Here is a 27,707-nt window from a genome sequence, read left to right as displayed (position 1 = left end):
CAAGTAGGATGCTCTCGGCGGGAGCGGTCGACAGAGTCTCTTGTGACCAATGAACAAAGTAACAGCAACGAATGAGCTGGAGAGGAGTTTGCAGATGACGCTGAGCTGGTGTTGCGGGATCGAGGGTTTGATATGAGGTGGTGGCTATCGGCTAACTAACTAACTAGTTACAATCTGGCCGTGTCACTGGATCTTGCGGCGCCTGGGAACGCCACTAGCAAGGAAGGTGGAGCGAACAAGACCTCAATGTCACAAATGCAACGCAAATTCAACATCGTGACCTTCAAAGCAGCATAACACCAGGTTCTAGTCATGCAAGCTACAGTGCCCTAGTTCAATGCTCACCTCATTTATGCTGCTCTGCCACCATTTTACGTAAAACAATCACTTATAAAATACACCACAAATATTCCCTACATGACTACAAACACCAACCAACAGTTCTATACCAACACCCTGCCACATTCTACCATGGCATACACCACAGAATAGGCTACTATGCCGTGCAGTCATGATGTTACATACACAGTGCTTATGTGTCGCGGTGCGGTTCGATACGTTACACAAGATAGTTAATGGCGGTGCGACGCCCGTCGCTGCCTATTCTCTAAATCTCACTGAAAGAGCAAAATGCGCTTTATACCCTCGGAAAGAAGACTAAATTCGTATCTTAAAACGGATACTGGACTAATTCCAGTATTGTCTCTGTTTTATATTAGTAGATGTTTGAATAATTATGCGGTTAGACACCTTTCAAGCAACTGCTAAGGCACCAATAAGTCTAGGAAGGAGGTTTTAACATAGAGAAAGAAGATCGTTATAAACGTGGACATATGTATAGGAAGATGGAGCCTGGCTGCTGTGCAAAATGCTGCTCTCTAGGATGCACTTGCAAAGAGGTCATTGCCATAGTATCATAGTATGACGGGCCTCCCCTGCTCCACATTTATCCTTCCGACTCTCAAAGCTCACTTAATCTCCATCGGGGCCTTTCTAGAATCATGGGTGATTAAGGAGAAAAGCTTGACCGAAAATTGTTCACTATTCAATGACGAAAGATATACACTTCCTTGGTTCCTGCCATATTTTTTCGTTGTCCAACAATAAACTGGATATTCATGCTACATCCAGTAAACGCTCCGGTGTCAGGGTACTTCTTGTTGATACGAGTTTGGCAAGCAGCCCGAACTTTTTTTTAATGGCGAAATGACTTTCGGCGAGAGTTTACTGTTTGCGAAATCGCCGATGGAATAAAGTCCCATATCAGATTGTGGCGTATAAAAACTATGATCTTCTTAATATTTCATACAGCATTCTTGAGCACGAGGAGACTTGGGTCTAGTTAGCCAAACCTACTAATTCAGTATGCAGGGCTTTAACCTGTTTACTTTCTTGTGCTGTACTTTCTTTCTTAACTCTTTATTCTCAAGGCGCTTCTTTACCTTGGCTCGATCTGGAAATCTCAAGACATTTCCACGCGCAGCACAGGCACCTTATCCACCTTCACTAAAATATCATTGGAAGAGGGCAGAGGACAGCAAAGATGGTGCGGCGGGAGCCAAAACGGTCTGTGTGCCTCCAATAGGGCCACCACTAGTAAGGGAGACTTGGCCATCATAACGCATATGAGATTGTTTTGCTAATATCGCCCTTCAGGAATCCAGTAGTGATAGACCCAAACGGTCAAAGAAAGCCGTTGTTCAGCGCCGTGAGGAGCTAAGATGCCATGGCTTAAAAACAAACAAATACATCAATAAAGATCGTCTACAGAAGATTATGGAAGATGAATTTTGTACCGATGCCTTTGCCCAGGGTGAAGTGGATAAAGAAAAATGTGTCATTACTGGTCGACTTGACAAAGATTCAGGTTCAATAGCAAGAACCTATTTACAAGGCACAGTAGAAGAATTTGATATTGCTCTAGACTTCAAGCCAGGGTACTTCCCAGTGATGAATGTTACGGAGTGTAAGGGAACATTCACCTATCAGCTCATTGATGGGTGCGACGAAAAGAACGGCGAGAACCCACTGGACTGGAAAGCAGGCGGTGTCTATAATTCTGGAACAGTCGCCTACCGTATCGACCCAAAAATCGAGCGGCGTCCAGCTCCCAAAGTTCCTACAGCTGGATGTCAGAAGTTTAAAGGAATCATATGGGGCCGTGGTTTTGGAGGCGGTGACTGGGGGAAGCTATTGCTAAATTGGCTGGAGGAATGTAATGGTCACCATCGTATAAACCTTTACCCCCAGTTTAAGTACTTCTTTGATCGCGGAGAGAGAGAATGGGAGCTGCGAGTTAAGAAGAACAAGCAGACCGCTGGGTGCGTGGGACATGCGATTAAAATGGCCGGCGGCCCTGCCAATGCGGGTTGCGACTTTTGGCAAGGTGGCTGGTAGTTCGGTCCGCTCCTCTCCGCTCCTCTCCCCGCGCTTCCTTGGTTCAAATGCTAGTCTAGTATTCCGATTGGTGCGGGCAATACACCGTGTGCTGATGACGTATTCCAATCTCCGGACTCCCTCCGAGCCCGGCTTATATAATCCATCCCGAATTATTTTGGCGCTTATATAATCTGCTCAGCAGCCGGACCTCGGCTGGTTCCCAATCGGGTGACTGCGGCGCTTTCTGTCGCGTACCCGGCAACTCGTGAGTCGTGATTGGATTTCTTTATATTCGCCTTTCGTCCCCAGCCGAGCTTCTTCTTTTTCTTCCTTTCTCCCTTCCTTAGCATTCTGTTCTGTCTTCTTCCTCATTATTTACTTCTTATTGTTCTTCATTATGTCTTCTGCTCCAGATTGGGTAAAAAAGTTGAAGCCTTCCGGCCCTCAGGGCTCGGAGTTGCTTGAACAGGAGCGGGCAAAGTCAAAGTTATCTGTAGACAAACTGGCAGAACTTATTCACACGAAGGAGACCTTGCAAAAACAAGCTCGCCTTCTTAGTATCATGGAAAACGAGCCTGCCTTCGACAAATCACAGAACCACAGTCTTGGTCGGGTTGAGCGCTTGAAGAAATCTCTAGGGAAGGCCAAACGTCTCCAGAATTTGAGAACACAGCATGGGTGGTCTCAAGATGAGTTCATGATGGCAAACGATTTACTCGGCGAGCCCACTCCCTATGGACTTCATGCAAGCATGTTCTTGGTAAGCCCAAGCATTCTGTCAACTGCCGATGGATCTTCAAGGCTGAAATTCGGATCTTATAGGTTACTCTCAGAGAGCAGGGTACTCCAGAGCAGCATAAGCGTTTCCTTGAGCCGGCCGAGAAGTACGAATATATTGGCTGTTATGCACAGACGGAACTCGGACACGGCTCCAATGTCCGAGGTCTCGAAACGACCGCCACCTGGGACCCAACTGATAAGACCTTCGTCATTCATTCGCCGTACTTGACAGCTTCGAAGTGGTGGATTGGCTCCCTTGGCCGAACGGCCAACCATGCTGTTGTTATGGCCCAATTGATCATTAACGGCAAAAGCTTTGGCCCTCATCCCTTCGTTGTCCAGGTTCGTGACTTGAAGACCCATGAGCCTTTGGAAAACGTTCATGTTGGAGATATTGGCCCGAAGTTTGGTTACAAGTACGTGAGAAATAGATCTTTCATGCCTGACCTCAGAGACTAATTGTTTTCAGTACCATGGATAATGGCTTCTTGCTTTTTAACCACGTCAAGGTCCCCCACCTCAACATGCTTGCCCGCTTCTCTAGGGTTGATCCAGACACCAGCAAATACATTCGTCCAGCATTACCTTCCTTGGTATATGGCACTCTTACCTGGGTGCGATCTACCATTGTCCTCCAGTCTGGCGGAGTCCTCGCTCGCGGTGTCACTATTGCCACCAGATATTGCGCTATCCGGAGACAATTCCAAGACCGTGATGCTCCAGAATCGGAACTCGGAGAAAACCAGGTCATTAATTACAAAATGGTGCAAATTCGTTTGCTACCGCTTCTGGCAGCCACCTTCGCCTTGCACTTCACTGGACGAGGCATGATGGCTTTATACGAACAGAACCAGAGCCTCATGAAGGCTACTGAGACCGGAAGCAAGAATAGGGGTGCCGGTCCCGAGCAACTGAACCCGGGAGCCGACTTACTCGCTGACCTTCATGCTACCTCTTGTGGCTTAAAGGCTTTGGGAAGTACCATTGCTGTTGAGGGTTTGGAAGCTTGCCGTCGTGCCTGTGGCGGACACGGATACAGCAGCTACAGTGGTATTGGCCCCTGGTACTCCGACTATCTCCCCACCGTGACTTGGGAAGGTGACAACTACATGTTGACACAGCAAGTGGCTCGTTACGTATGTGTTTCCGAGGAAACAAGGTACCTTTAACTTTCATATGCTGACTAGACACTAGCTTCTTAAATCCGCTCGTGCTGTCGTTGCTGGTAAAGCAGCAAATAATGACACTTGCCGCGTTCTCAAGAACTACCTCGCTCGCCGAGACACCGGTGCCGCATTCGACATTCTCGACAACGATAAGGATATTGTGGATGCATTCGCCTGGCGTACTGCATACTTGACTTTCGAGGCTCTTAAGCACCGAGATGTTGAAAAGAGATCCTGGAACAGCCTCCTTGTTGACTTCTGGCGCCTCTCTACCGCCCACTCCCAATACCTTATTGTCAAGAATTTCTATGAGGCGGTGTCCTCGCCTGCCACTGCTGCTGCCCTTGACCCCGAGACCACTCCCATCTTGCACAAACTTTTCCGCCTACACGCTCTGCACACTCTCGAACGCGACGCCGCCGATTTCTTTACCGCTGGAGCTGTGACAACAAGGCAGATTGTCCTCACTCGCACCAAGGCAGTGATGACCCTCTTAGAAGAAATTCGGCCTCATGCCCTACGCCTTGTTGACGCATGGAAGTTCCCGGATTGGCAGCTCGACAGCTCGTTGGGTAGATACGACGGCAAGGTTTATGAAGACCTTTTCCACCGGGCAAGCGAGTTGAACCCGGTCAATGCAATGACTTTCGATCCATATCCAAGCAATGAGGCCCTCCTGAAGAACGAGAGAGCCAGCAAGCTCTAAGTATTTTCCCCTGTATTTTTTCTTCGGAATATTCTTACAATCTAGTACATTTCTTTTTGGCATTTTCCTAGGGATTGACGGCGATTTTGCTCTTTTTTCTGTGGTGGATTTTTGGCATAGACGCACATGATATATAGAAAGACTTGTTAGATCTTAGACAAAAGGTGCGGGTAACTGCTAGAGTATAGATTAGACACAATAAACACCTGATAGAATTCGAACCTGCTCTAGTAAATCCATTGGTTCTATTTGATCTCAACTTGAAAGTATGTACATTTATCATGTCCTCATTAGCTCATTTTTACGTGTCTACACCACAAAACCTCAAGAGACAAGAAAAATTCGTAAAATCATGCCCTCCTAGGAGCTGGTGATGAATGCATGTGAAAGGCATGTGCAAAACTGCCCCAAGCTCTGGGAATAAACTTCAATCCATCAGCTCAAACCCTTCATCAAAACCACCCCACCACAACCAGAGCTCCGACAGCTCCAGCCCAAAAGTACCTCGGCTCCGCCAGGCTCCCAAGAACACCCGCATGTAACCTCCGCCCTCCGCTCTGGGGCGGAACCTTCGCAACCACTGCTTCGCCCGACGGAGTTGGGCCCTCCCCCGTCGTGCGGGGAGCACGCGTGCAGCTCTCCCGTCCGCAGCGAAAACCGTCCGGACAGCAGCCTCCGCCGACATCGGCGCCACACGATGCCCAGCCACCGGCGCATTGGCGCGCTGGTGGAGTCGCTGTGGCCGGGACAGAAACGACAACGGTGACGCCGTTGGTGTCTACTGTGGTGTACGGCGTGAGCGGCGGACAGGACGTGGGATTGCAGTCTCGGCCAGTGCGGCAGCAGCCGCCGGGGTAGTAGGCGGCGTTGCAGGCGTAGAACCCCGTCGGGCAGATGTCGGGGATTTCAGAGGTGCTGGTGCTAGTGGGCGCAGGGCTGACGGTGGCAGTCGTGACGGGGTTCGAAGTCGGGCGGGTCGGCGGGCTTATCTGCGTGCTGGACGCTGAGGATGTTGATGTGGAGGTGCTGGAGGGCGTCGAGGCCGTGACGGTGACGGTGGTGGTGGAGACGAACAGACAGCCGTTGGAAACACACGAATAGCCTGGGATGCAGCACCCGCCGCCAGGGAAGCCGGCGCAGTTCGCGTATCCGTCTGGACAGGACTTGATCTGTCCAGAGCACGTCGTACTGCTTCCAGGGCAGCAGCCCACGTCTCCCAGCCCTGTGTTTGGGATGATCTGGCATGTCGTTCCCAGTGCGCAGCAGCTGTTTGGTCGCGATATGGACGTGCATGGCTGCGTGTTTGTTGGGCAGTTGAAGCCCCGTTTGGAGAAGACTCTCGATGATTGCAAATACTTCATGATCGCCAGCTCTCTTCCAAACCAAACATGCCGCTGGGCCCCGTGCACAGGATATGCGGGCTGCAGCATAGTCTCATTTCTGAGCTCCCGGCCACCGCGCTGTATATCTTCAACATCCCGATTCCCATTGTATTTCACATCAAAGCCCCAATAGCCCATCCAGAATTTCTCCCCTTCGTCATCAGTCATCTTCCGCACAGCGGTGGGCTGCTCGATGCGCAGCCTACGTGCGACAGAGGCGTCGCGCCGGAGGACATGGCCCCATGATATCGAGTCTTCGGGGTAGGTATCGTTTATTTGCAAGTGATGAAGCTGTGAACCATGCGCTGGAAAGGCAATCAAGAGCAGGACGGCGAGCAGCGAGTTGGTCGGCGAAAAGAACGGCGTCAAGGGTGGCATTGAAGGCACACGGCGGGGAGGCAGCGACGGCAGTTGGCAGAGTCTAGATAGTCAGCGACCGAACAGAAAGCTATTCAAAACTGGCCTAAAACGATTTCAGTTGAGCGTTGTTCTATATCTTGGGCCACGCCGGCGACAGCTGGGCCGTTGAGATTGGCTTGCTGATCCCAGCCACCCAAGGCTTGTTCCTGGCATGGCTGGCGGTTGAGATGCGGAGCCAAACGCGACGTCAGCGACCGAGTGCGGTTCTTACCACTGGTTACTTGAGCGGCTACTCCGTACAGAGCATCGCTGCCCTTTAATAGAGAGCAAAATAAATGGTTTAATCTCCTCTTGATTTATGTTGCTCAAAACTAATTGCAAAAGCAGCAACCAGACGCTGGCATTTCATTTTTCAAAGACATTGCAACATGGGGACGGACGTTTCATTTATAGATAGACATAACAGGGCTGGGGTGCTAGGAGCCAGTGGTTTGAATTAACTGATGAAGTAGTAGAACTGGCAGGGAGAAAGGGGGGAAAGCGGCGGCGAGGAGGGCCTAAAGGAAAAGAGAAAATAATTATAAGCATTAGGATAGTTATAACATCATAGCATGGCAAACACAGTCCCATCAAACGCCTTCCAATGTCTCCAAGAACACCTACGCTCATAGTCATAAAAAGAATCCAACACAAAAACCCAAAATGAACCACACTAACCAGCGCCGTAAAGAAAATCCAAACCAATGTTAGGGCAAGTGTACGGAAGGAATTAAGTGCAGAACCTGGTAATAATCAAAAGGGGTAGCATCACAGTCGTTATGGAGAAAACAGTGATCCAAGCCAGGAGGAGTGTTTCTTCCGCGAGGCTGTACACAACTTTCGTATTAGCCACTTCAGTGTGCCTGTTCATCGCCCACAGACGTACCAGAAGCATCAGGCGAAGACGCAGCTACACCCGAGCCACGCCTCGGGGTTTCAGCCATCCCTTCAGGGGCTGCTGGACCAGCGACATTGTCCTTAGCTTTGGTGTTATCCGGCTCCTTGTCCTGTTCCCCTGTTGGGGCTTCTGCCTCTTCTTTCTGGTCCTCTTCTGAGGCCTTCTCCGCCTCGGTATTATTCGTATTTTGCATACGCTCCCACACCTCTTTTCGCATCTTTTCATCTTTCGCCATTCTCCGCCGCTCTGCTTCTTCAATCCCTCCGCTTTTCTTGAGTTTCCCCTCCTGTACAAAAGCCCCGAGTTCTTTCTGAAACTTGCCAACGCGGCGACTCTCTAGCTCCTTTTGTCTCGCTTTTTCAGCTCGCTCAATCGCCTCCACGCGATTTTCGTGGTTCGGCTGCAGCGCCCGTACTTCTCCCAGTAGGCTGTCTTTGGCTTTCACGAGATCCATGCCGGAGTCCACAGGAAGCGATCGAGATGGTATTCGAAAACCAACACCAGAAGCAGTGTTTGTGCCATTAGAGGATTGGAGGGCTTGCTGCTTGGTAGCCTGTTCAACCAACGCGAATGTCTGTGTGGCTTTCTCGAGGTCGTCCTCCAGATCAACGGCGAGATCTTCTTGCATCGTCAGCTGATCACGTTCTTCACAAACTTGCTGCAATTCCTTTTCCCAAATCTTCGTCCAGATGGGTTTCTCGCGTTTGAGGAAGTCCTGCATCTTCTTCAGCTCCTTGGTGACGGCACTGATATCTCGACCGACGGCTTCTAGCTGCCTTGGTAATGGCCGCACTCCACGAGTCACAACGTCCTTTCGAAGATCTTCCACAAGATCCTGGAGGTCATCCACACGAGCGACAAGTTTCTCCGACTCGTCGCTAAGTTCCTTCTTGCCAGAGGTGATGCGAGCCCGACCGGCATCGCCTTCGTAAGATGGTACAGTGACGTCAACTGCTGCTGTTTTCACAGCACCAGCTTTCGTTCGAACATTATTCATAGACGCTGAAATATCCGACGAGAAGGTAGAGTAAGTCTGTCGTAAGACGGCGATATCGCGACGGAGACCCTGGATCTCCACCTCATACCCACTTCGCCCGGAAACAGACAATGATCGACCATTAGCAGATGCCACAGATCCCGGGGCAGCGGTTAAACGAGCAATTTCCTTGGCGGCATCTTGCTGGCGGTCAGTCAATAGTTGAATTGATGTGGCCTGGCCGTCCATCGTATCTCGAACTCCTTCAATGAGACGGCGAATTCCGCCAACGCTTTCATCAATGTGCTTTTTCACTTCATCGAGGGCTTCCACGTTTAGGACAAGTACTGACCGATCCTTAACGTCGCCGAGATCCTCTAGCTCATGGCGAACACCGGAGATTGGATCCTGTATGTAAATTTCTGGTAGATCAGCGCCGTTACTGTGTGTATTCCAAGCAAATTTCTCAATAAAGGCGAGTTGAAGTCTCCCGATAGTAAGACTAGCATATCCCTCTGGGAGAACATATTTTTTGATTTTTGATCTATACTGAAGAAATAAAGTAAGTTCTTTACTCGATGGCGCAGGCGACATTTCAGGTGTAAACTGTGTAGGCCGCGAATCGGCCGAATCCATTGAAACGGTTTTCAATTCTCCACCTTCAGCTCCGCTAGTATCGGTCTTGCTCGCTTGATCCACATCTTCCTGGAGCGAATCTCGTTCCGGAATCTGTGGTAGAGGCGGGGCCGGCTTTTCTAAAATGTAAATATCCTTGTGTTCGGTATCTCGAGAAACCCCAGTTGTATCTGCAGGCATTTTCGCCATTGGGCTATCTTCTAGTACGGGTTCAGGGGTTGCTTCCGTTTTTGCTCTCAGATTAGATTTAGGGGTCGCTGGTAATTTGCTATTCTCCGCCATTTGTCGACTGCTTGATTTCTGTCGACTTTGAGGAGTACCCCGAAGCCTTACAGCGTTCATAGATTCACGCACATCACGGCCTCTACTGGAAACCTGGGATGTCTGTGACGATGGGAGCATTGAAACGCCATTTGTAATACCAAGGTGCTTCTGTACCTGATAGGCAGAAAACCGTCGGGAGGCTCTGCGTTCGAGCTCACCACTTCGCTGAAGCATGCCAATCGCGTCGTTAGTTTTTGGCGGCGGGGGTGGTGGGTGTGGAAAAACATGGGTTTGGCTCTGGCCAGCGGAGGATTGTGAGCGAGTAGTGGACGAGTCTTTTTCGTATGGTTGAAGAACGGGCATGCTCTGCATTGTCGAGCTGGTAAGGGACGACGACGACATGGATGGTCCCATCGATCGCTGGGCGTCCCTCTTCATTGCCTCCCTTTCAGAAAACGATCCAGCCTGACGGCTAGCTGACAAATTCGACGAAGCATTCCTTGCAAGCGAAGATGACTGATCCTCGGTAAACGGTGCGGCTTGCCTCGCGTCCTGAAGCCGCTTCTGCGGAGATGGTACGGGGACCTCTTCAGCGGGAGGTGGGATGGCAGTCTCCCCACTGGCTGCACTTCCTTGACTTCCCTGACGCGGCGGAACATTTCTGGCCTGCCTTGACCGCAACTTTGCTTGTTTACGCTTTAATCCATGAAGTAGATTTATTATTATGTCACGTATGCGCGGTAAATACCGATCGAGGCTCTGAGGAGAAGCATCTTGGCTCAGAGTATCTTCAAGAATCGTTCGAAGTAGGTCGGGTACAGGACCGAGATCTGTTGTATCGACTCCGATGGCGTTGAAAGCGCGACATGCGAGGTTAAATTCGTAGCCGAGGCGAACGTACACGTCGGAGACGTCTCCTTCAGTGGACTGACCCCTTGACCACTGAGTCAGGGTCTCAAGAAGTTCTTTTGTGGCAACAAGGAGATGGGTAACACTCTTTTCGATTAGGGAGAGTTGTTTATCAGGCTATGGAAGCAAGCATGAGTCAGTAGAAAGCCACAATGCACGCTCTCAGGGATTTGCTCGGCATTCACAGATAATAACACTTACTGTTGTGCGTGTTGATGAGGATTTAGTAGATCCTGATGAGGTCCGGCCGCCAACAGCCTCCCCACCTGCACCACCTGCCATTCCTAAGTTACTGCTTCCTGAAGCACCAGGTGGCTGTGATTGATTCTGTTCGGAACTTGCAGCGCGCCGTTGGGGTGACCGCTGGTACCTTGCAAAGGGGTCCATACTAGGGACAACCAAGACAATCAAATCTGACAAGCCAGGGTTTGCATGGCGGGAGCCACAAGTCAGTGCACAGTAATAGTGGTGACAAGGACGATGACTCTGTTTGGGTTGGTAGGATGGGAGTGTGGTCTGTTGAGTTGGCGGTGATGAGTGGCCAGCCTTAGCGCCATCTCACACTGTTCAAACCCCCCAGTTTGGTTTTAGCGTGCGATGGCTTGCTGGCGCCCAGCCAATTCAGTCATGGTGCTGCGTCCACTTCACGTTCTAGATGCAAAGCAACCAGACGTGCAGCTGCTGATCAGAGCTAGATTCACAGGCTATACACTGGCCTGGTGTGTTCAGATGATGGTCAAGAGTGACCTCTGTGCCGGGTGCATTGTGGAAAGTACCTTGTGTCCAGTCGCAGTGCATGTTCACTTAACCGCTGGTGTTTACAAAGACCAGAACAACATCAGATGAGAAAAGTGCTTTACCGCCTGTTTCATAGTAGGCCAAAGCTTCTACCATTAATACTTCAATTTGTTGGCTAACTAGATATTCTCACTGGCTGGTTCTAGATGTCTAGCGAAAAGTGGCGCTCGATGCTGCTTTGGAGTATCCAGCGCGTACAAATTCCATTGGATGCGGGTAGATTGAAATGAGCCAGCAGTGCCAGTATGGCGCCTACAATGCCCGTCATATGTATTTCCATCTCAATACCAGAATATTCGTTATCTGGAGCGCGCGTGAGACAGCCGGGCAGGCTATAGAAGGATGGGGGCAACATAACCTTATGCCAGAAGCTTAACTTATTCATCTGACATCACTATTTGTTTGTTCGCCCCCAGCGTCACTATTTTTTTCTTTTTTTTTTTTTTTTGGGTGCAGGTAGCATGGGGGAAGAGCGAGGACCAGGCCAGATGGCTGGCATGGGCTTCTCTTCCGCAGCCCTTCCGCCGTCCGCTGAGACTGCCAAACGAAACATCGTACTCCGTACTCCATAGTATTTACACTGTGTCAGATCTGTAACTCTGCGCCCAATACGAGCCCGGACGGCTAGTGTATGGAGCCGACCACTCAGAGAGCTTCCTGGCGGTAATTCTCGTCATTCCTCTCACGTGTGGCTTGTCACGCTTTACCATACGTGACGGCTCCCGCTTGGCACATGCCTCACCCACTGGCCAGCCAGCTGCCAGTCAGCCAATCAGAGCGCGCGGGAGCCAGCCCTGTAACAAAACGCCCCGGATAGCATGACAGCACCGTACGCACCCGTAATTACCCCAACTCCGCCCACCCTCGCGCTCGCTCTCCTCGTTGTCGTTGTCTGCTTTTTTGCTGTGCGGCCTCTTCTTATTACTCCCTCTGTTCTCCCCCCTCATTGTGATACTGCATTCCACCTCCCTCTTCCTTTTTCTTTCTCATATTTGATCTTCTCTTCGCCCTCCCCCCTTTTTCTGTGACATAATTGATTTGCACCCTTTCCCTCCCTTCACCAACTGTGCTCAAAGCTTCTCTTTTTTTTCCGCCGGGCGGTGGGTGGCCGCTTCTGCCCTTCATTCTTCCTCCTCTTTTTCTCTGTCAACTCAACTCGCAGCAGGACTCTTTCAACGCCTCACAGCCGCTGCTAGTCTATGAGTTGAACAACCGTGAATACTTTACCTCAATCGAAACAGGACCGTGATGTCACAGCACACGACCGGTACCAGAGGTCCAGTGAGGCCAAACCTGGGTCTTAAGGAGGGAGGTCGTCGGCAGTCCGGGAGTCCTGTTGATGGCACTCAGAGGTGAGCCAGCTCTTCCTATCGCCATTCTTACTGCCACTTGCTTCTTACTGCCATATGGGATGTCGTTCCTGTTTTCCCAAGATATTTCCATTTCAGGAAGCTCACACCACACGCTGCCACCTTCCCCACCACATCCCCCAAGCGCAGCCATTTCCCCCACATTCACTCTTCTGCTTTCCCCCTTCTCCATGCTTCACTGTCCCATTTCACTTAGTTGTTCAGTTCTTCACATTGTTGCTCTGGAAAAGCCCGTTTCAATCACTATGCTGACCACCATGACTTGTGATCACAGGCGCAATAACACCCCCCGAGCCTGGATGCAGAATACAAACCCCGTTGCCAGGAAGGACGGTGGCCCCAACTCGCAACAGAATGGTGCCTCTAGGAAATTTAATATGTCCCCCAAGCCATCCGCTAGCAAAGAGTCTAGCACCCCTGATATGCATGCCCATGATCGCTTGATCTTCCTGATGACTGCATTCATTGTAAGCTAGCACTCCCTGTGTTATGATGTTTAGTACTCAAACCTTTTAGGGCGCCAACACAATAATTACTACCAAAAGCGGAGAGAAGTATTCAGGAATCTTTTCTGGCTCTGTCCTTGAGTCTAACGAGACGTCGTTTGTCTTGAAAATGACACGACTTTTCTCCCTTGAACAGGATTCGGTTCAACCGAATGGCACGAGCAACCACACTTCCCCCTATGTCGGTCCCGGGCCGGATCATAAAATGGTTTTTGATGCACAGGATGTAGCGGACGTTGCTGTGGAAGGCGTTTCTACATCCGGCATGGTGCCAAAGGAGCAGAACGGTGAGTCGTGATGGTAATCATTGATGTTGACTTTTTCTGACACCACTCGAGGTTCAGCTTTCCGCACCGATACCGACATCTCCGGAAACCAGCCAGGACGTGAGAGAGAACTTCAGCGGTGGGAACCCGGGACAGATGCCGTTGTGGAAATGTCCCTTGAGGCTTCAGGTTCAGCCGGAACATGGGATCAGTTCGAGACCAATGCCCGCCTTTTTGGAGCTACTTCTAGCTACGACGAGAATTTGTATACCACACGGATCGACCGCAGCGACCCTTCCTATAAACGGAAGGAGGCTGAAGCTGCTCGAATTGCTCGCGAAATCGAATCCACCGACACCGATAACATCCATATTCGCGAAGAGCGCAACCTGATTCATCCCCAGGATGATATGGGTGAAGAGGACAAATATAGCGGTGTCCGTCGTGGTGATTTCCCACCATTGCAGACTGGCGGGCCCAATAAATATACCCCACCCGCGCGAAGACCGCCAATGGGTCATCCCACAGTCCCAGGTGCTCCTGTTGATCCTGCTATTATTTCAGCTCAAGTTGCACAACCGAGATTAGCTCCTACCAAATCAGCTAGTCATACCTACAGAGAAGCTGAGCAAAAGCTGCCTGATAAACCAACGGATGTTGTAACCTCGAAGGATACAAGTCCTGATGCGAATAAACCGACAGATCTTCCGAAGCCAGCATCAACTTCTGAGCTTCCTGACACTGAGGGTAAGCATACAGCTGTTAAACCTATGCCAAATTTGACTATTCCCCCCAAGCGTACCAATATGGAAAATGCAGCCACCAACGTCGAGACAGAGGTCCTCGACCAATTCCGTCAATTTGCTAACAGCGAGAAATTGAAATTACAAGAACGTCGCCGGAACCAAGCCCAGTATGACAGAACTATTAAACTTAATGAACTTGTGAAATTCAGCAAGAATTTCAAATTGGGCACCCCAGTCCCGAAAGATTTGGTACCAATTCTAGCCAAGGACCCGAACAAGCAAGAAGAGATTGTGCAAAAAGCCAGAAAACAGCACGAGGAGAAGCTGGCGAGCGAAGCTGCTGCAAGGGCGGCTGCCGTCGCTTCAGCTTCTGCGACTGCGGTAACAGCAACAACAACAACCTCTTCCACCCTTACAGAACAAAAGCAAGCTACTCGCCAAACCGGACCCACTGGCAATTCTAGGTATGACGTGGCTCCCACATCCGCGACACAAACACTTGATCGTCCAATGTATCCACGCGGGCGCCAGGGCTATCCGCCTGTCGGGCCTCAAAGCGGCCGCCCTGCATCCCATTTACCCTCCCATCCAGGCCGTGCTGGATCAGGAATGCTCAGTCATCGTCTAGCAGATATTCAGCAGCAACGCAAAGGCGCGGCGATGGGTAATGTTCCCGCAGCTCTTCCTATTAATGAGTCTCGCGCGCCGCCTAGCGGCCCAACGAATAACGGAGACCAGGTTAATGTCCAGAAATCCGCTCCGCCTCCCAGCTCAGCTGTTTCCACCAAGTTTAATGCTCAAGCCCTTGAGTTTAAACCTAACCCCACTGCCCATACATTTACTCCCGCCACGACATCAGCTGTTTCTTCTAGCCCAGCGTCTAATGTTCGAACTGGCTCTATTTCTCGTGCAGCGAGCCCCTCTGCATTCTTTGGCAGCAAAAAGCTTACTCCTGCCGCAGAGAGACCGAGCCTTGATGATCATTTTAATCCAGTCAAAAGGGCGAAGAAGGACGCCACAGAACAAAGCGTAAAGGATTTTGCATTCAACGGTGGTATCCCACCAGCATATAAAACACCACCGACATGGGAAGTTACATCTATTAATCAAGAGAAGACCTACGTCGACATGTTCAAAGCATCGACCAGCGCACCTTCAGCCTCACCACAGACACGCTCGGCCTCAAATCCACAAATCCAACCCCATCAAAACCCAATGCCTTTCCATCTTCAGCAAGGCAACCAAAACACTGCACCCAATAATGGACCTCCTCACGGCCCTCATCATCATCTTCTTCCTCCGCAACACCATCAAGGAGGACAGCCTCACTATGAAGACCATCGCATGCAGCCATCTGCCTCGGCTTCTCATGCATACCCTTCACCTCGGCTTCAGCACTCCCATATGCCCTATCAGTCACCAATGGCTCCCCATGCCCAGTTGGTAATTGGACAAGGCATGCCTCAGTTTTATGTTGGGCAAGGTCCTCAACCTCCACATATGAGACACTATCCTGGCGCTCCGCAATTTGTCAACCCCCAGAATGGTATGGGGGCTCCCATGATGGTTCATCAGCCATCTAATGGCCCTTACATGGGTATACCGCAAGGTATGGGGGCTCCATATAATCCACAGATGCAAATGTATTCCCCAAGCCCAGCCCATGCCTACCCCCAACATGTGCAACCTCCTCCACAACCGCATAGTGGCTATCCAAGCCCCAGCCGTGGCGCACCTATGATGATTCATCAAGGTTCCCAGCAAGGGCAGCCGCCCCAACCTGTGATGTCAATGAATCCCGGACAGCATGGGCAGCCGTTTTACCCTCCTCAACAGCCAGGTCATAGTAAGTTTGGCGAACGCTATTTTTACAATACCCAATGCTAACCCCCAGTAGTACCTGGAGGTCGTCCTGGTCATCCTCAGCAACACCCCCATTTCGCCTCCAGCCCGAACCAGACACACCACTACCCACACCACCAATACCGAGCGCCTAGTTCCAATCACAGTTACATGCCACATATCCCTCCGCCACACATGCATTCCCAAGGCCCACCGCAGGGGCCTACATCTAACGTGCATAATAGTGAAGCGAATGAAGAAGTCAAATGAACGATGCTTGAACGAATCAGCCCAATCCCCAAACAATATCTTAGCCAATGACTTTCGTACGACTACTTGTCTTGCTTTGATACATTCGCGGCACGACAGGAGTGAATAACGATTTGAACCGGATATCGTTTCGGTTTCCCGTTAATTTTCTTTTTAGTATATGCCTTATTCCCAATTCCTATGGTACGCATACTTTAGGGCATTTGGTGCTGCCTGCAGCACACATTGACCCTATCTCACGCTGCCACTGTGGGTTCCCCCTGATAACAAAACTATTTCGTGGCTCTAATTCATCATTATAGCGTGTGCAGCATGGGTCCAGAAATGGGTATTTATAAACTATCGGATTTTGACCCCGGTATCTTAAGCGGACACTACCCGAACTCCAGTGTGGGAAACCAAGTAGCACGGCGTTTACCTTGCAGCTACTAGCACTATGTACCTTATCCAAAACACGATACGAATCTTGACGCTTCTTCTCTAAAGTGGTATTTAGATGGGATATCCGCAAGTTCCTTCTAGATACAACATGGGAATCTCAAGCACTACAGAGATATGAGTTCATGAGTTGTGAAGAGGATGTTGGTTGAACAAGATTGACAAGCTTTTAATAGGTTTTTCTCCTTGGTAGTCTAGTAGCCACGTTTTAGGGTTTGATGTGATTTAAACTATTGAAAAATAGTATGGTGAAAGCACAGAATGCTAGGGCGAGGATTAGTGGGCAGCGGGATGTGAATTTCATTTACTTTGCTTGGTTTGGTAGTTGTCTTTGAGGATATTGAACAGTAGTAGTTTTAAGGATTCCGGTTACGGGGTATGGAGAGACATTATGATGTAAATTGCAAAATTGACATTAGTTGTTCCCCTAAGCTACCCACCTACACATACCTACCGCTGGCACACATTGATCAAAGCAACCAGAAGTCCTATGACACCCGTAAGTAAGCTTTCTTTCATTCTTTATTGGAAGGGATCCTTGAGAGGAGGGTGGGGGGCGCAAAGCAAGACAAGAAAATACAAAATTGACAGGCATTGACACAAGCTTTCTCGAAGGAGAATCGTGTTTTGAGACTCATGCGAGATGACAAGTCCTCAGGTCTTTTCAGTTTATATTGGTCGTCATACAACCCAGAATCAAATGTTGCAGGTCACAAGGGTTATCGCTTTTCAAAGTTGGCGAGAATCAGTTCCAGCCGCTCGACGATATCATAGAGCCGCAAAAGAAATCCACTCGCATTTCGGTCGTTCAATCCCTGGGAAGGAAACAAAGAAAGTTATGAAGGCTGTTGGCCACCGCCTTTAGCCCTTGTGTCCTCATGGGGCAAAGCGGACGAAAAGCTCCAAGATAGGTGGCCTATTATCTTTAAATTTGCACCAGGAATACTAAGGAATGCCACTTGTTGAAGTTTGATAGAGCAGACCTTTCTTGCCTACTGGTATTGTGTTTTTTCCCAGGAAAAGAGTCATCGTCGTTAAAAAATCAACGATTCTATGCGGGGATCTCAATTTGCAGCCTGATACCATTGATATTGACTTTAAACTGATAGCCAACGTCTGAAATGCCTATAGAACCCTAAGACCGAGCAATATCTTCATCTGGTGTCGTTGTTGTCTGACCTTTTACCAGTTGATCATCATCAGACTTTGGCGAGATGGATCAGGCCGTACAGACCGCGTAGAAATAGGGGAGAAACGAGCAATAAAAAGAGAAACTACACTGAACATTATGTAAATCAGATTCTCAAAAGTGCGGGGCTCGTGCTGAAGCCCATGCAGGTCGCAAAAATCGAATCAGGGTATCTAGGATGTGGTACGGTGCTGCATTCTGATTAGAGAGCCTTCCTAAGTAAGCAACGAAGAGATATATATTATTCAGAAATGGGTAACCTATTAGCCTAGCTCATGGGAATCAACAGTGCCTAAGTCGTTAAGAATCACCAATACATTTCATGTTTCCAAACATCGACTTGAAAACGGATCGAGTCCGACGTTGATTTAATGGAAGTAGTATTCAAATGGAAATCCATATTCTTTGGAGGGTATGTACTCTGTATCGGGTAGACTACCTAGTCTGAGCTGGCAAGAGATGTGTTTCACAAAGCTGAGGAACAATAAAAGAAGAGGGTTTTGACGCAAAGAAACTAACTAACTACTCGTGACCTTGCCAAGCCACACCTAATTTGCTAGTAAGTGGACCTGCTTACATAACTAGTTAACTGGTCAATCTACGCGTTGTGGACGGGAGACAGATTGCGGGACGAAAAGCTTCCAGCGATATATATAACACCATCTCGGGGATTTTTGGAATACAGCATTATTCTACTCCTCTACGAACAGCTTACAGACCGAGACTTGGAGTCATCAAAGCTCAACCGGGTCAATATCCGCCAATAGCCCCCTTTCTACATAAGTTCCCGGAGGCTACATATGCAAATGCGCACTGTACGGCGGAGCCAATCCGTTTCTTCTCACCTACTGGCGATTATTGGGCTATGGATTTTTTGAAGTCTGCCGTTGCCTCTGCTATTTCGAAAGGCAGCGCATTGCCCTACTCCTTTGGGGATCGGGTTGATCAAGGCGAGTCCATTTGGACACTACACAATGGCACGAAACGGGTACGGGTCTAGGCTTATTGCTGTCATGTCGGTTGCTTATACTTCTGGTTCAAATCTTAGGAAGATGGCTCTTCATGTTCCATATTCACGTTTGAGATCGCCCCAAACAGGTCACGGCTGCCACTTGCGAGGAACGCGTTGCGCAAACTAAGGACGTTGCGCCATCCTGGGGTCTTGAAGGTGCTGGATACTGTTGAGGTAAGATTTTCGTATAATATTTGAGAATATAATACCTGAAGTCAAGAAGGAAGATTAACAAAGTGCACATAGACCGAAACACAGATTTTTATCGTGACCGAGAGAGTCACACCATTATCCTGGAAGGTAAAGCGACGAAGCCTATCAGAAGAAACAGCAAAATGGGGTCTATATTCTATTGCGGTGAGTACTTTCTGTCCGTATACTCGTAAGTCCCTGTTTAATTCGTAATTGTGTATTGTTAGGCAACCGTCAAGTTCATAAATGAAGATGCTACCTCTGTTCATGGTGCTCTCCGAGTGTCGTCTATCTATACAAGCGAAAGTGGAGAGTGGAAACTTGGTGGCTTTGATCTTCTTAGCTCCATGAAAGAAGATGACCCAGTAATATACGTAAGTCGGCTACCAATACTAAATCTTGGCACTAAACCTTTGTTGACCCTGAGCAGCAATATGGTAGCATTTTGCCTGACTCGAATCGCTATGCGCCCCCAGAGATCTCAAAAGGGGGCTGGGAAGTGATTAAGAGTAATCCTGTGTTCGCAGCGGATTCGTACAATTTTGGAGCCTTGATTTTTGAAATATTTAACAGTAGTTTTCAGAATGGCCAAGCTGGTCAGACCTCAAATATCCCTCCTAGCATGCACCAAAGCTACAAAAAGTTAGTAAATATGAATCCGAAATTAAGGCTGAGCGTCGCGCATTTCATCGAAATGGGACGGCGAGCTGGAGGATTCTTCGACTCCGCCCTCATTCGATTAACGGAAGACATTGAAAGCCTAGGGTTAAAAAGCAATGAAGAGCGGGAGGAATTCATCAAGTATGCTTTCTTTTTTAGTTTTTCACTCATGAACTCGCGTTTATACTTGAATGGAGGCTAATTATAGCAGTGAACTGGATGATTTATCTGATGACTTCCCAGAGGATTTCTTCAAAATGAAAATTATGCCTGAGTTGTTGAAATCTGTGGAATTTGGCGGTGGAGGTCCCAAAGTTCTTAAGACGGTTCTGAAGATTGGTACCAAACTTACCGACGACGAATATAGCCAGAAGCTCACGCCTGCTGTGGTACGCTTATTTGCAAACCCAGATCGTGCAATCCGTGTTTGTTTGCTGGACAATCTACCACTAATGATAGATCGATTGCCACAAAAAGTAGTGAATGATAAGATCTTCCCGCAAATGGTATGAATCTAGATTGAAATGAAGTGCAGCTGCTAATCGGATTAAATCCTAGGTGACTGGCTTTACCGATATTGCTCCCGCAGTGAGGGAACAAACTGTCAAGGCCGTTCTTACAGTGATAGGGAAGCTCTCAGACCGAACCATCGATGGCGACCTGTTAAGATATCTCGCAAAAACTGCAAACGATGAACAGCCAGGTATCCGTACAAATACCACAATATGTCTAGGGAAAATAGCCAGGAACCTGGGTAAAAGCGTACGAACTCTTATTCCTTAAGAAACGTTATTACTGACAGGCTCTAGTCAAGGGCGAAAGTCCTCGTCGCTGCATTTTCGCGGTCTCTAAGAGACCCCTTTGTCCATGCTAGAAATGCATCGCTGTTGGCTTTTGCAGCAACTATAGATGTCTTCAGCGAGGAAGACTGCGCTACAAAAGTTATACCAGCTATTAGTCCAGCACTTATAGATAAGGAAAAGTAAGTTGCCAAGATGGATGAGGCTGGAATTCTGCTAATATATACAAGAATCGTTCGAGACCAGGCAAGCAAAACATTTGATGCCTACCTTGAACGAATCCGACAATTTGCATCTACTATGGCCGATACAGCCCTACCACCGCAGGTGGCTCTAGATGCATCTTCGTCTGGTGGTGTCAAAGCGGCAGTAACAAACGGAGCATCATGGGCTGGATGGGCCATATCCTCATTCACAAATAAACCTACGAGTACTAAAGGCGAGATCCAGCAGAGCACTACTCATATAGTATCCGACAGCTCAAACCGGTCATCCTCTCTATTGCGAACCAACGAGAAGCAGCCCACGCGGCCTTTGAACACAACAGCAGTATCATGCCCTAATGTACGTTCCATAAATCGAATACAGACTGAGCAAGCATCAGAGCAAGCTGCCGCCGAAGATGACGGCTTTGAGACCTGGGGCGATATGGATGATCAACATAAAGACCCGGAGCAAGAGGAAGCAGACACGTTTTTTGAATCCCGAGGCTCACCTGCTCCCACTCCATCAATGACCACGCCATCTGTACCATTTGATGACGGTGGAGAACCAGATTTTGCAGGGTGGCTAGCTGCACAGTCAAAGGCGAAGACCAAAAAGGCTCTTCCCAAAGGTTTGGCTAAATCCACCACGTCAATTGGTACAACAAACAAAGCTTCCACCTTACGATCGACAACCTCAAAACCGATTATTTCTGGGGCTGGGACGGCGTCGAAGCCGAAACGGATAGTCCAACCTGCGAAAAAGGCGACTGAGATCAAGCCAAAGCCTGAGCCAACGGCTGCGGAGGATGATGACTGGGGTAACGATTGGGATTAAGGCGATGCATTTGTCGCTTCTCTCTATGCCACATTTGGCAGCTACGGCAACTGTTCACTCCCTCCCAACCTACGATGGAATTCCTCCGAATCACCAATGGCGATTTAATTAGTCTTCTATCCGCAACATGTCTTGCTTGCACCAGTGGAATCGGTACCGCAAACTTTGCCGTACTTAAAAAGAAAATGTTGCGCCTTTCACCCCTATATTTGGTGATTTTTTAGTTCTAAATCTCCAGATCTCATTCACGATCACACTTTTGCCGCAAGTTGAACCTATTAACTGTCAGTCTTGCCCAGTGCATAACCATATCAATTTGCGTATGTATGAACCCAGTACCTACATACATATTCTACAATGTGTGGGCAAATCTGGGGAGGGGGGCACAATGCTTGGCGATTGGCGGTATCTATAGGCTGTCCTGAGTCAGGATTTTGAAGCTTTATTTTGGCTAAGCATTATCGCTGAAGCTTAGTTGTTGAAGAGTATTAAAACACCCCTGAAAAGCTTCCACCACAACAGTCTTTACACAGTTCGAGTCCCTTTCTAATATATGAAGTATAGTGCTCCATGCTTCTTATATGTTTGTGCGGTCCACTCCATATGCACGTACCTACATACACACAGGTCCTGATCTACGGAGTACAGAGTAGTATAACCAGCATCTTGGGCTCACAAGACTCAATTTCCCCCATAACGTGTAGTAAATCCTTTTACGGGGTAATGCTGCGATTTTACTTATTTAGACTTCTTTGTCGGACTGTACTAGCCTACGAGGGGTGTAAATATGCAGGAAAACCCATGTCCGCCATCACCATATTATTGATCGAGCTAACAGGGTAAGCACCAATGAGGCATGCAGCATATCAGCAGGCAGTGCATTTGATATGTGCCCAACACTTGACGCTACAAAGGCTTTATGAATGGCGGGGTGTTCGCTTCTGCCTAGCCTTATGATTTTAACTCAGAGTTCTCCATTTTATCCGTAAACGCTCACAAGGACCGCCGCCAGCGAAACAGAGCCATAAAACAGGGAAAGGAGGCAATGAAATTAGGAAAGACACACGTCGATGAGCCAGGGGAAAATCCGAGCCATAATAACGATCCAATTGTTCAAAGCGACGAGCAAAACCCTGAATCGTATAATGCAACCGTCCACGAGGCAATCGCAGTGAATGCGAAGACCGCTCGTCAGCTTTCCTTATCCGCAAATGCTCACAAGAATATGCGCGAGAAGAACAAAGCAGCAAAGCAAAAGGAGCTAATGGAGATGGGTGCAGCGAGGAGCGGTATTAAAAACGGGGGAGTAGCTGATAAAAGCTCTCCGAATTTTGGCTCTCAGTTTGATAAAACAAAATAATTCCAAGTATTGCGGTGACTTTGTTCAAGATGAAATTCAGATATGCAGAAGCAGTCGAACGAGGCGTCAGGGGTCTTTGGATCAGGGGTCTGGGTTGTTTTCTGGATAATCCGTTGGCTGGACATCAAACTCTTCCTGAAGCTGTTTATCGTAGGCAGCTTTGTCTTCTATTTTTTGTTGAACAAAAGAATTCATATCTGCTGCCCAGTATGCTGAAAGTTTATTAAGAAAGTCTCCATCTTCCCGGTGTTCTTCCGGAAACCCCAATAAAAGGTGGTCATGAAGCATATGATAAAGTCCAGTGGGGTTTGTCAAAGCGATTGAATACCAGAACGCACCAGAATTCCACCCTTGCTCTACAATGCTAGATAATGGTTCTCCAAAAACAGAGGTATGGAGCCGGCGTTCTTCTTCTTTGAAAGCGCTCATGAACTCTTGGCGAGTGGCCTCATAATTTGATCTATCGACCTCTTCGATTTCGTGACCTGAAATCCATTGAGGTGGATGCAACATTTCTATGGGCTTTGAGCAGCACCATTCCAAGTCAATGACACACGTAATATTCCAATTATCAAATATTGCTCGGATGAAGGTCATTCAGCATTACAGTAAATGGCCCATGGTTAAGCTGGCGATTAAAGAAATGCGGCAAAAGAATTCTCATCATGGTCAAAGTGGCCATCTGGTGCAGACAATCCCATTTGTCATTTGCACCGTTAGGCTGGTACCGTAAGCGATTGTCATGAAGAGCCAGAATATCATGGGCGTATGCAAGTGAGGTAGAGTATGTCGCATCCCGTGGAATTCCCACAGGAATGTGCTCATTTTCCATCTGCTGGATTTCTATTGTCAAAGGTCTATTGTTAAGATTCAGAAAGCCATTATGGTCAATTGTAAAAGACCCAATTCGAGGGACCGGTACCCGTGCAATTGTAAGCAAAATTCGCGATAGGCTTCTAAAAAAATTCATTCGAAGGTTTTGATCATCGCGTTTATCTTTCCAAGTTTTCGACAACATGCTACCATTTTCGATTCTCTCAACAAGAAGGTAGCCAGTCTTCCAAGCATCCAAGCAGGGCCCAGTGTAAGGAACGTATTTTGTCACTGGGAAACCAAACATTCTGAGTATAAAACAACGAACGGACTGAACACAACGTGCTATTAACGGCATATTTTCGATGGCGGTAAACTGTAGAAAATAATTAGTATAGTCTATAGGGCAGTAGTGCTCAACATCACCCATACACTCTGGCCTGTTGAGAAAGCAAACCCATACAACCTGGGGATTGGTATGGATGGGCAGTTCTGTTGCAGCCATGTATAAGTTCCCGCCTCGCAACGAAGCTTCTCATCAGAATTCCCCGGTCTGAATGATTCGCCGACACGGTGCGGCAGCGGGAATCGCATTAACACGGATTTTTGTGTGTCAATGACAATTGGAATGCAAACATTAAAACTCCCAAAAAGCCATTGCGTCACCAAAGCCACTTCGCATCTCTCCGGGTTGACACCCAGATGGTGGGCAGCGGCCTGCTTAAGGAGATTTTCATGGCGATACAAGTGAAGGAAAAAGTCGTACAGCTTGCCGTAGTATCCCAAAGACACCAGCATGTTGGTTTCATTTGTTTTGGCTGAAGAGTATGTGATTTCGCGCCGCATCAAGCGGCGTGTCTTGACCATGATTGCCACCCCAACTCTCCTCTATAGACCCTACCGTCCATTGAGTGTGTGTTCAGTCTAAAGGCCTTACGTCAAAAATCGACGTCAGGGGTCTGCAGGGGCGGCGTTGGAATGTGGCTGGGAAAAGCAATTCGTCGCCGGTGCCCAAGTTTAGTAGAAGCACGACTGCAAGCTGGAACAAAGAGACCCAGAGACATAACTACCTAGAGCGAGGATAGCGAGAGGATAGCATGCATAGGGTCTGCCTCTGGGTAACTAAAACTAGGGAACGGAACATGGCGGAAGGATGAGAGAGAGAGAACCCAACCAGGCAGCTTGGAGGCACGCTGAGAGCGGTGGCGTCTGCTTACGGCGGTTTAACCCCAACTGAAGCGCATGGCTAGCTATCCAACTCTGCAGAATCCGCGATCTGGGTGTGGCGTCTAGGCAGACGCGTTTTCTGGCATCCAAAAGAGAAAAGAGTTGCGAAGTTAGAGCGGGCGTTGCGTTGGCTGAGCGTTATTGTGCTGCCTGGTCGGCGGCCGGATACGAGTCGAACCCAGACTTAAAGGCTGGAATGCCCGCCTGAAGGATCTTTATTCACTCGAACCCACACAGTTCATAGGATTCGTCTTGACTGTGCCATCGTCGCCATGACCTTGAGAAAGGCAAACCCAGACGACGCGCCGCCGCCGTACACGCCGACGGATCCGCTTACACCCGCGTCGAGCAGCGTCTCTGCTAACGGAGAGCTGCCGGCACCGCCAACCACAGACCCAGCTCTAGTTCCAGCTCCAGCAGCAGTATCAGAGCCAGAGCCGGTGCCAGAGTACGAGCATGTTTCGCAGCCAACAGACAACTTCATCTCTGCGGTGCCGTTCTTCGCCGAACGCCCTCCCACTCTTCCACACAGCCCACACGAAGAAGTACTCCAGCATACAATCATCATCTATAGCAGAAGCCAGGCCAGGGACTACTCTCGGTTCCCGCGCTGCTGGCGATCTCGCTCCGAGGAGGTCACGGACAATGACTGGCGTACGTTTCTGAACTATCTACTACCGTCTCACCTGGGTCCTGCGTCACATCATCCAGGTCTCCCACACAAACTCCGCCAGGAGATCGAAAGAGACCACAGAGACTGCTCTCAAGAATCCGACGACCAACGTAGGGCCAGGATTGCCACCGTTGTCGAGGAATGGAATCACCACTTCTTTCGTCCAAGGGCCATGGCTGTGTCCTATTGCTTTGCTCCTGAGGCCAAAACTGAAACAATCTCTCCCCTTTGCCCGAGGTGCTACCCATCGACTGTGAGATCAATGCCCATAAGACATGGCTCTGGGTCGAATCTCTCAAGAAGCCAAACAGCGCCACCAGAAGCCCTGAATTCCATTCCCCGGAAGCCCGTCGGGACAAACACGACACAACCTTCTGTCGGGCAGTCTCAATCAGGGAGAAATGAACCTAATGGTACCCAGTCAGATGGACCCCAGAACTTTGGAAACCAGTCCTATATAGGCTCTTGGGCCTCTGCAATTCAGAACTGGGCTACTAACTTGTCAGAACAAGCTCAGATATATGGAGACACCATCGAACGGCAGGCCAATGAGCGTGGAAGGCAGTTCGAAGCCAGAGCTGAAGCTTTTGGTCGGATGATGGAAGCTAGAGGCAATGCACTGGAGAACTATTTTGAGCAGCAGGAAAAAAGATTTGAGGGCAGAAGCGCAAGATGCGAACCATCTTGCGAAAGCCGTTCGTCGTGGCAGCACCCCTGGACCCCTTCTGGGCCCCGGGCTAGGGGTGCTGGCTGTGGTCATCGCGGTGCCTTTGGTCCCCAATACCGTGGTCGTGGACGAGGACGTCCAGGCTGGAATGGCTCCAGTTGGAACCGCTGGGATCAGCCCACGAGCTCCCAACGGCCTCGAAGCGCATCTATATCCTCGCTCTCGTCCTCACTGTCATCGTCCTCTTCCAGCTCTGATTCATTGTCTTCCCATTCCTCAGAAGATGATCAAGGATCTTCTGTAGCAGATGCTCTTCGCCAGCAGCGCATTCAAGCCCGCCACCTTTCTACAGAGCATCATGCGAGGACTGCCGCTTTACGCCATGAGATGTGCGCTCTGAGAGCTGCCCACAAAGAACTACGGTCTTCATGCAATCGACGCGGGGGGGCGGACCATGAAGAATACTCGTTTGACAAAGTTGCTGAAGCCCAGGCTATCAAAGTCGAAGTGGGGAATCTGAAGCAGGAATACAAGAATACTAGAAATGAATTCCGCCAGGAGAGAAAACAACTGCGAAAGGTCAGGAGGGATTTGAGAAAGGAGCGGAGAAAGGAGATCAAGGCAGAGAAGAAACAGAGAAAAAACAAAGGCAAGGGTATGCATGATTCTTTTATTGCCAGTTATGAAGCTGAATATTATTTGCTGATTTTAAAAGGACCCGTACAAGGCCTACCCCAAGCTTCTTCTGGTCTTATCCCTGTCGAAAACCCGCCGCCTCCGGTAGCTCCACCAACGGTGCCCGTGGAGCCACCCTCGTCAACAGTACCAGCGAACCAATACCCTCCCATCCCTGAGACTTCAGATATACCACTCGATGCAGCCGCAGAAATCCGAGCTCACACCGCACCATCCCCAACACAGATCCAGCAGGAAAAGTCAAAGCTCGAGGCTAAATCAAAAGCAAAAGAGAAAACTAGCTCTAGCGATGCTGTCCCCAAATCAATGACTTGGGGGTGGACGCGGGGCGCAGGCTCTAAAGCAAGCTCCCGGAAAAAGGCGAAAGAAGGCGAGCCACAGAATATGCAGTGGTCGGGTGATGGCCAGCAGGAGAATGGGGTGCTCATTGTGGGTGGCGACGGCCGGGAGCGAGCAGAGATGGACGGGGCACCACAGCCACCGAATCAAGCATAAGATTTGTGTATTCTTCGCTGCTCTTAAATTCTTTTCTCGATCTATTTCTCAATGGCGTTTTGTTTCCTTTTCTCGTTACCTGTTGCTTGGCGCTTGGTGGATGGATATTTTTTCCCAAGCTCGGGTGTACGATTTAATGATGGCATGATGG

The 27,707-nt window shown here is 49.1% G+C and overlaps 9 protein-coding genes across 9 annotated transcripts; 6 read left to right on the top strand and 3 right to left on the bottom strand.

The window, feature by feature from the left end:
• Positions 1–1,365: 1,365 nt before the first annotated feature.
• Positions 1,366–3,618, top strand: LOZ57_000098 (uncharacterized protein; the record flags this gene model as incomplete). The annotated part of the gene is made up of 4 exons (XM_049249206.1): positions 1,366–1,596; positions 1,657–2,386; positions 2,793–3,139; positions 3,202–3,618. The coding sequence occupies 4 exons, from the start codon at positions 1,366–1,368 to the stop codon at positions 3,616–3,618; spliced, it is 1,725 nt and encodes a 574-aa protein (XP_049111400.1).
• Positions 3,619–3,683: 65 nt separating this feature from the next.
• LOZ57_000097 (uncharacterized protein) lies at positions 3,684–5,031 on the top strand (the record flags this gene model as incomplete). Its single annotated transcript, XM_049249205.1, has 2 exons — positions 3,684–4,295; positions 4,354–5,031. 2 exons carry the CDS (start codon positions 3,684–3,686, stop codon positions 5,029–5,031), a joined length of 1,290 nt encoding a protein of 429 aa, XP_049111399.1.
• Positions 5,032–7,666: 2,635 nt separating this feature from the next.
• BUD6 (Bud site selection protein 6) lies at positions 7,667–10,882 on the bottom strand (the record flags this gene model as incomplete). The annotated part of the gene is made up of 2 exons (XM_049249204.1): positions 7,667–10,612; positions 10,697–10,882. The coding sequence occupies 2 exons, from the start codon at positions 10,880–10,882 to the stop codon at positions 7,667–7,669; spliced, it is 3,132 nt and encodes a 1,043-aa protein (XP_049111398.1).
• Positions 10,883–12,920: 2,038 nt separating this feature from the next.
• Positions 12,921–16,293, top strand: PBP1 (poly(A)-binding protein binding protein; the record flags this gene model as incomplete). The annotated part of the gene is made up of 4 exons (XM_049249203.1): positions 12,921–13,130; positions 13,180–13,456; positions 13,514–16,027; positions 16,079–16,293. The coding sequence occupies 4 exons, from the start codon at positions 12,921–12,923 to the stop codon at positions 16,291–16,293; spliced, it is 3,216 nt and encodes a 1,071-aa protein (XP_049111397.1).
• A 2,492-nt stretch (positions 16,294–18,785) lies between these two features.
• Positions 18,786–21,625, top strand: CEX1 (Nuclear aminoacylation-dependent tRNA export pathway component; the record flags this gene model as incomplete). The annotated part of the gene is made up of 9 exons (XM_049249202.1): positions 18,786–18,908; positions 18,969–19,106; positions 19,179–19,289; positions 19,352–19,498; positions 19,555–19,925; positions 19,996–20,290; positions 20,343–20,546; positions 20,594–20,766; positions 20,815–21,625. The coding sequence occupies 9 exons, from the start codon at positions 18,786–18,788 to the stop codon at positions 21,623–21,625; spliced, it is 2,373 nt and encodes a 790-aa protein (XP_049111396.1).
• Positions 21,626–22,670: 1,045 nt separating this feature from the next.
• On the top strand, positions 22,671–22,985 carry LOZ57_000093 (uncharacterized protein; the record flags this gene model as incomplete). The annotated part of the gene is made up of 1 exon (XM_049249201.1): positions 22,671–22,985. One exon carries the CDS (start codon positions 22,671–22,673, stop codon positions 22,983–22,985), a length of 315 nt encoding a protein of 104 aa, XP_049111395.1.
• Positions 22,986–23,066: 81 nt separating this feature from the next.
• Positions 23,067–23,498, bottom strand: LOZ57_000092 (uncharacterized protein; the record flags this gene model as incomplete). Its single annotated transcript, XM_049249200.1, has 1 exon — positions 23,067–23,498. The coding sequence occupies one exon, from the start codon at positions 23,496–23,498 to the stop codon at positions 23,067–23,069; it is 432 nt and encodes a 143-aa protein (XP_049111394.1).
• Positions 23,499–23,556: 58 nt separating this feature from the next.
• LOZ57_000091 (uncharacterized protein) lies at positions 23,557–24,665 on the bottom strand (the record flags this gene model as incomplete). Its single annotated transcript, XM_049249199.1, has 2 exons — positions 23,557–24,174; positions 24,231–24,665. The coding sequence occupies 2 exons, from the start codon at positions 24,663–24,665 to the stop codon at positions 23,557–23,559; spliced, it is 1,053 nt and encodes a 350-aa protein (XP_049111393.1).
• Positions 24,666–25,297: 632 nt separating this feature from the next.
• On the top strand, positions 25,298–27,556 carry LOZ57_000090 (uncharacterized protein; the record flags this gene model as incomplete). The annotated part of the gene is made up of 1 exon (XM_049249198.1): positions 25,298–27,556. One exon carries the CDS (start codon positions 25,298–25,300, stop codon positions 27,554–27,556), a length of 2,259 nt encoding a protein of 752 aa, XP_049111392.1.
• Positions 27,557–27,707: the final 151 nt, after the last annotated feature.

This window comes from Ophidiomyces ophidiicola (assembly GCF_022830035.1).
Source record: "Ophidiomyces ophidiicola strain CBS 122913 chromosome Unknown scaffold_1, whole genome shotgun sequence".
Classification (NCBI taxonomy): Eukaryota; Fungi; Ascomycota; class Eurotiomycetes; order Onygenales; family Onygenaceae; genus Ophidiomyces; species Ophidiomyces ophidiicola.
Note: the sequence above shows the minus strand (reverse complement) of the source record. Positions and strands in the feature narration are given on the sequence as shown.